The sequence below is a fragment of the Emiliania huxleyi genome, assembly GCF_000372725.1.
Source record: "Emiliania huxleyi CCMP1516 unplaced genomic scaffold EMIHUscaffold_96, whole genome shotgun sequence".
Lineage (NCBI taxonomy): Eukaryota > Haptophyta > Isochrysidales > Noelaerhabdaceae > Emiliania > Emiliania huxleyi.
The window spans coordinates 444,063-450,062 of NW_005194878.1; the positions used below are offsets into that span (position 1 = coordinate 444,063).

The following is a 6,000-nucleotide window of genomic DNA, read 5'->3' on the forward strand; positions in this document are numbered from 1 at the left end:
AAGAGCGCGGTGGGCTCCAAGGCGAGCTGCGCCGAACTGGAGCGAGTCGGCCGCGCCCGAATTGCTGGCGCCGCATCGGCGCCGAACGAGTCCGACACGACCGCGGTCTTCTCCACCGGCTCGAGGTTCGCCATCCGCGGCGCTGCACCGCGGATTCGAACGGCTGCTCGCTCCTGCTCGGCGGCTGGCCAGTCAGCCGGGCGCTTCGAGAGGGCGGTCGCCGTCGGTGCACATCGACGATCATGGCGAGCGAGCAGCCCCGCGGTGAGTGGATACAGCCCACCGGAGGTACTGTCTGAGGTGGGGCCCGGCGCGTGAGGCTCGTCGGCGTCCGCCATCACCGCCTGCGGCCACTGCAGAGTCGGCAAAATCAGGCTCGATTTTGGCCATTTTGGCACGGACCCTTGCGGACTCTTCACAGCTGGGTCCCGGTGCACCCGGAGTGCTGTGGACTGCACTTTTATTTCGTGGGAAGCGCACCTCCTGTACACGGGTCTCATCGGGAGGACGACCCCGGCTAGTCGCCGACCACACCCACAAAGAACCCTACACAAAGATCGCACGGGCGGGGACCTGTTCCTTTTTACCCATCTCACAGTAGAGGTGTCCGTTTTTATTTATTTATTTATTTACACGGGTCTCACGGCAGCGAGCAGGATGTTGCGGAGATCAGCAGGAGGATGTACGACGAGAGTAGGAGCAGCAGGGACCCGAGGGACCATGTGGAAGACGGCCAGTGCTAGTCCCCCATCGGGAGGACGACCCCGGCTAGTCGCCGACCACACCCACAAAGAACCCTGCACAAAGACCGCAGGGCGGGGACCTGTTCCTTTTTACCCATCTCCTAGTCGAGGTACAGCGTTTTATTTTTTTATTTATTCACGGCTTAGCAGATACCGAGATAGCACCTCCGCGCCTCTTACGTCTTACGTAGTACCGCAAAGTTTGAGATTAGCAGATTACAGATTACAACATCCCCTTATAATATAAGGCTACAGTATACGCGCTGCACATTGCAGCTGCGCCCGACATGGGACATGCAAGATCATGCACATGCGACATGGCTCGTGCTCCATCTAGGGACGCAAAACCGCGGGGCGTGGTCGACCATTCGGTGACGTGCAGGGAACCTCTGGCTTCTCTTCGTTCGGCCTCAATTGCTCGTGAACGAAGCCGCGTAAAGCGGGTCGTGGGGGTCGCGACGCGTGCGCGCGGAAGACCGCGCGCGCTGGAGCCCCGTTCCCGATCGATTCCGCTACTTCACGCGATCGCGATCTCGGGCGCTCCCGCCGCGGGCGAGGCCGCGGGTTTCGCCGCGGCCAGCGAGACGACGCCCAGGACGAGAGCGATGAGCTGGAAGCCGAAGCTGGAGACGCACGCGCCAAAGCCCGGGCCGTAGTGGGCCAAGTCGTCAGAGTACTTCAGTTTAAATTCCTGCGCGCGCGGGTCTCTGTGGATCAGTCACAGAGGGACTCTGGGCAATCTCAGAGTGGCAGGGAGGGGGGAGGGGGGAAGGGGGGGGGGGGGGGGGGGCAGGAACGGCGCACGCACGTCAGCCCACATCGCGAAGCAGGCGATGGTGAAGATGATTGCGAGGAAGGCAACGACGCATCCGATGATGTTGACGAGCTTGTTGGGCTTGCACAGCTTGACGGCACCGAGGACAACAGAGCCGATCGAGAAGAGGGCGGCGAGGACGCCCATGGCTGTCGCCGCGTCCTCCTTGTCCCACTCCAAATCGTCGCAAACAGCAAATACTCCGCCTACCCTCTTTTGGCAGGCGCTTCGCCAGCCGAAGTACACATCCCATAGGAGGTCGCTGTACAGGTCGTAGTCGTAGTACGGGGTTTCCACGTCCATGGCGCCGAGCCAGTACGTGTTTTTGAGGGTGTCGTAATCGTCCGTGACGCCGCCGACACTGTGCGAACATGCAGCCCTCAGCTGCTGGGAACCTTCATCGGGGCTTGGGGCGAGGGGCGCAGCGGGATCCGGCGTCACTCACAGGGCGATGATGGAGAGGATGAGCGCGAGGGACACGAGCACGAGTTGCACGATGGCGATGACCTTAGGCTTGTTGGTGCACATCGAGAGGGATGCAAAAGGGCCGCACCTACTCGCAGCGAACGCAGCTTGAGGCCCAGCACCTAGGACCACCGCGGCACGCCCGCCTCGCCCACGTTGTTTTGATCTGCGAGGGCGCAGCGGCGGCGAGCGAGCGTCAGCAGCATAAAATGGGACGAGCAGGGCGCGGGCTCGTTTTGGGGGGCGCGGGGAGGCAGTAGGCATGGAGGCGACCCGCGGCCGCGCACTCAGGAGCGCTCCGACCGCGATATGATTGTGCCAGATTCGCGTCGCTCGCGGAGCGAGCCGCTCGCGCGGCGGTCGCAGCATGGCGTGCAGCCGTGCACGGGCTCGCTGCAGAGGTGGTTGTGGGGCGAGGCGCGGCCGGGGACGCGCGCTGGCAGCTCTCATCTCGCGCCGCGTCGCGCCGGGCGCCGGGCGAGGCGAGAGGCAAACGAGGGAGGCGAGCGGAGGCAGGGCGCCGGCTGCCCCGATGCCCGCTCCATCCCGTACAAAGGAGGAGAAGGACCTCGAGAAGTTCGCCTCCGCGCGGGTCTGGTGGCAGGCCCAGCGGGCGGCTCCCCGCGACGCCTACCACCTCCCGTCCAAGGATATGGTAGTCGCCTTCTCGCCGTATGACAACGGCGAGGCTCCGCCGCCCCTTCCGCAGCTCTCCAAGGTGGTGGCGGCGGGGCGGCAGCAAGAGGTCGCCAAGGGGCGCGAATCGCCACTGGGAGACCTCATCAGTGCCCTCCTCGCGCTGGCCATCGCATACGCGGGCCCGCTGCCGGCGAACGCCACACTCGCCGACTGCGACGAGGCGACCCTCGACGTGATGGACACGAGCACGGGCGAGACGGAGAAGCGCGCCCCGGCGCTGAACTCGTCGATTGCGGACCTTGCGGTAGACCGCGTCGTCGCTGCGCTCGGGCCTCTGGCCCCGAGCCAGCAGGAGGAGTATGCGAGGTCCATCTGGAATGAGCTGATCGCGCAGCATTCGGCGCGGCGCGGAAGCCTGACGGCGGCGCTAGTCGCCACGATGGCTTCCGCCGAGCTCATCGCGGCTCGCAAGGACAAGCGAAAGGCGCCTGCGCCGCCGAAGAAGGACGTGGCGCAAGCCGCGAAGGAGCCCACCGCGAGCAAGGGGGGGAAGAAGCCCCGCCAGCCATCGTGGGAGGGTTTGCCCATCTGCCCCGCCTGGAAGAAGGACGGCGCGTGCCACGCGTACCGGCAGCGCAGGTGCAACGAGTACCGCCACCCGCCCGAGATGAAGAAGAAGACGGCGGAGCGCTCGGAGGCGCCCGCGGCTAACGAAGAGTAGGGGCACGCATGGCGCCGCCCAGCGCGTTGGCACGCCGGGAGACGCGTGTGACCTCGGCAGAATGATCATAGGTCGGTGGTGGTGGTGAACAAGCACCATCGCCGCCAGCGCTCCCCGAGCGACGTCGACATCCAGCGGGGCTCGCCGTTCGGTAACCCGCTGGTGATGAGAGGAGAGAGAGAGAGGGACGCGGTCGTAGACGGCTACCGAGAGATACTAGAGGAGAGGGCGACGGCCAGTGAGGCTGCAGGGCGCCGCTGCCCGCCGTTGGCGGTCGACGAGGGCGCGAGAGAGGTCACCCGAGAGCGGAGAGAGGATGCGTTCGCAGGAGTGCTCAAGCGCATGTTGGCTGGGGAGCAAATCCGGCTGGTGTGCGCATGCGCGCCGAAGCGGTGCCATGGCGACATCATCGCGGCACGTCTCCGCCGCATGATGAGAGAGATTGTGGACTAGATTCGACGAGAGCAGTCTTGTGTAGTACGAGTCGACCCCACGTTAGCACCTTCACCTCATGCTGTAGGGGGGTCGTGGCCGAGGACCCCCCCCGAGACTCGTGGTCAGACCCTCCGGGCCCTTGATTTTACGCCTCATTTCGCAGTATTTTGGAGAGGAAAATCATCCTTTGGAGCTACATGAGCCTTGAGACTGGTCAGATTATCCAAGATATTGGACTTTCAGCCACGATTTCACAACTTTGGGGGCAAAATCGGCTCTCTGGCGGCTATTCCTAGCCCACAAACTGCTGGGGGGTGCCCACCACATGCTAGGGGGGGGATCCGACCCCCCCAGAGGCTTCACCACATGCTTATATGATGTAACATACTTGCCCCCCCCCCCTCGGGCCTCGTCTTTTCGTGGTAAACGAGCGCATCTCGGCGGGGCGTCAGCGCCTCTCGGTGGGGCATCATGAGCTCACGGGGCTGCCCGACGGGGCAGGCCTCGTGCTGATGGACCCAGCCGAGGTGCCCGACCAGTCGGACCCGCGCCAACGCGCCGCGCGCGACCACCAGCCAGCTTTTCACGGGGTCGAGCACGGTGCGTAGATCGTGCCGCCACTCTCCGGTCCATCCGGAATTTTGTCATTCTAGTTAGCACTGCTGCTGCAGACAGGGCCCGCGCGACCCCATGCCCTTCCCGGATCCAGCTCGCTGAGGCGTGACGCCACCCCGGTGACCGCCCACAGGTGGCTGTTCGCGGGCGCGGCGGGCGTGCCGCTCGAGCGGACCAGGCTGAAGCCACCTCAGGACCCCAGCTCGAGTCGGTGGCGCCACCCGCGACCCTGCCCGCCTTCGCCGCGCCAGCCGCCGGCTCGCTGCAGCCGCAGCGCGCGGTGCCCGGCCACCGGCGCGCCCGCCCGCTCGCCTTCTCGCGCCGCCTCTCGGCGCGCAAAGCCGCTCACACACCGCGTACTCAGCCATCGGCGCGACATCACCCCGCGCAGGCGCCTCGCGACGGGTCGGCGCACTCGTGCGGCTCAACGCGGACCTGCGGAGCGACTCCGCCGCGGCTCGGCGCTGCCCATGGCAGCAACAGGTGCCGCCCCACCACCCGCCTGCTGCCTCTGCCTCTCTCAGCCATGCGACCCCTCCGCCAATGCACACCTCGAACGCGACGTCAGATCCCGCTGCAACTAGCAACATTCGCGGCGATGAGGCCTCCGCCAGCACTGATCGTCTCAACTCGTCTGTTACGCTACACGTTTTTGCCCTGTGCAGGTGAGCGGACCGCTGCAGTCATCGATGGTGGAGCCGCGGGTCGGGTGAGGGAATGGCCTTTTGGCGCGGCGCTGCTATGTGCCTGCGCGATCATGGCGCGTTCAGGGGTGCGCCTGCGGTGTGTAGACTGCGGGGCGCCGCGATAGCGCGGCGCCGACGATTGTGTCGCTCATTGTCACACCGACGACACGGTCACAGTGTGTGTGCAGTGCGTCCACTCCGGCGACCGTGACGCCGTCGGCGCTCGCCTATACCGGCTAGTGTGGAGCTCTCAGTGTGGTTGCGTGTTGTACTAGTGATGCTGCACTAGGCGGCCCGTTTTTAGCAAAAACCAGATACCACATCGCGTGTGGTTGTCGAAAAACCGCATCTTCGCCCGTCTGGGACCTCTTCGTACGGCTCCAAAAACGGCTCCTTAACGACGGCTACGCGGCCCGGCGGTCGATCTGCGCCTTCTCAGCGGTGGAGGGGATGTGGGCGGTACGTGCGGACCGCGTGGTGCTGCGACGGTTTGACGAGTGCGACTCCCAGCGTCGACTTTTCGACCCCACGGAGCCTCTGCTGCTCCGGGGGGGGGGTCTGCAGACCACCCGGCCGAACTTCAGAGTCGCGGTGCTCCTCAAATACCGCTCAAACGCCCACGATGCTGTGGAGGGGACATATGCTGATGATCCTGGCCCGATTGGTTCGCTCAGAAAGCTTCTGGGCGGTCGTTAAGGTTCGCTCCCCGCACACCGGCCCGGAAGTATGTTACATCATAGCTAGGGGGGGGATCCGACCCCCCCAGAGGCTTCACCACATGCTAGGGGGGGGGTCCCGACCCCCCCAGAGGCTTCACCACATGCTAGGGGGGGGGGCCCGACCCCCCCTCCTGGCGCCGCTGTTCCCCGGGGCTTCCGGGTT

The 6,000-nt window shown here is 65.3% G+C and overlaps 3 protein-coding genes across 3 annotated transcripts in view; 2 read left to right on the plus strand and 1 right to left on the minus strand.

Moving 5' to 3' along the window:
- Positions 1–855: 855 nt before the first annotated feature.
- Positions 856–2,554, minus strand: EMIHUDRAFT_439244 (hypothetical protein). The gene is made up of 4 exons (XM_005756639.1): positions 2,178–2,554; positions 2,003–2,110; positions 1,552–1,918; positions 856–1,434 (listed from the first exon to the last, which is right to left on the minus strand). Exons 2-4 carry the CDS (start codon positions 2,083–2,085, stop codon positions 1,261–1,263), a joined length of 624 nt encoding a protein of 207 aa, XP_005756696.1. The 5' UTR covers positions 2,086–2,110; positions 2,178–2,554; the 3' UTR covers positions 856–1,260.
- On the plus strand, positions 2,555–3,382 carry EMIHUDRAFT_221422 (hypothetical protein; the record flags this gene model as incomplete). The annotated part of the gene is made up of 1 exon (XM_005756640.1): positions 2,555–3,382. The coding sequence occupies one exon, from the start codon at positions 2,555–2,557 to the stop codon at positions 3,380–3,382; it is 828 nt and encodes a 275-aa protein (XP_005756697.1).
- A 1,767-nt stretch (positions 3,383–5,149) lies between these two features.
- EMIHUDRAFT_221423 (hypothetical protein) overlaps positions 5,150–6,000 on the plus strand; it is a gene marked incomplete at both ends in the record, with an annotated part of 1,537 nt that continues 686 nt past the window's right edge. The window contains 2 exons of the mRNA XM_005756641.1: positions 5,150–5,204; positions 5,408–5,606. Of these exons, the coding sequence (XP_005756698.1) occupies positions 5,150–5,204; positions 5,408–5,606 (254 nt within the window). The remainder of the gene's footprint in view (positions 5,205–5,407; positions 5,607–6,000) is intronic.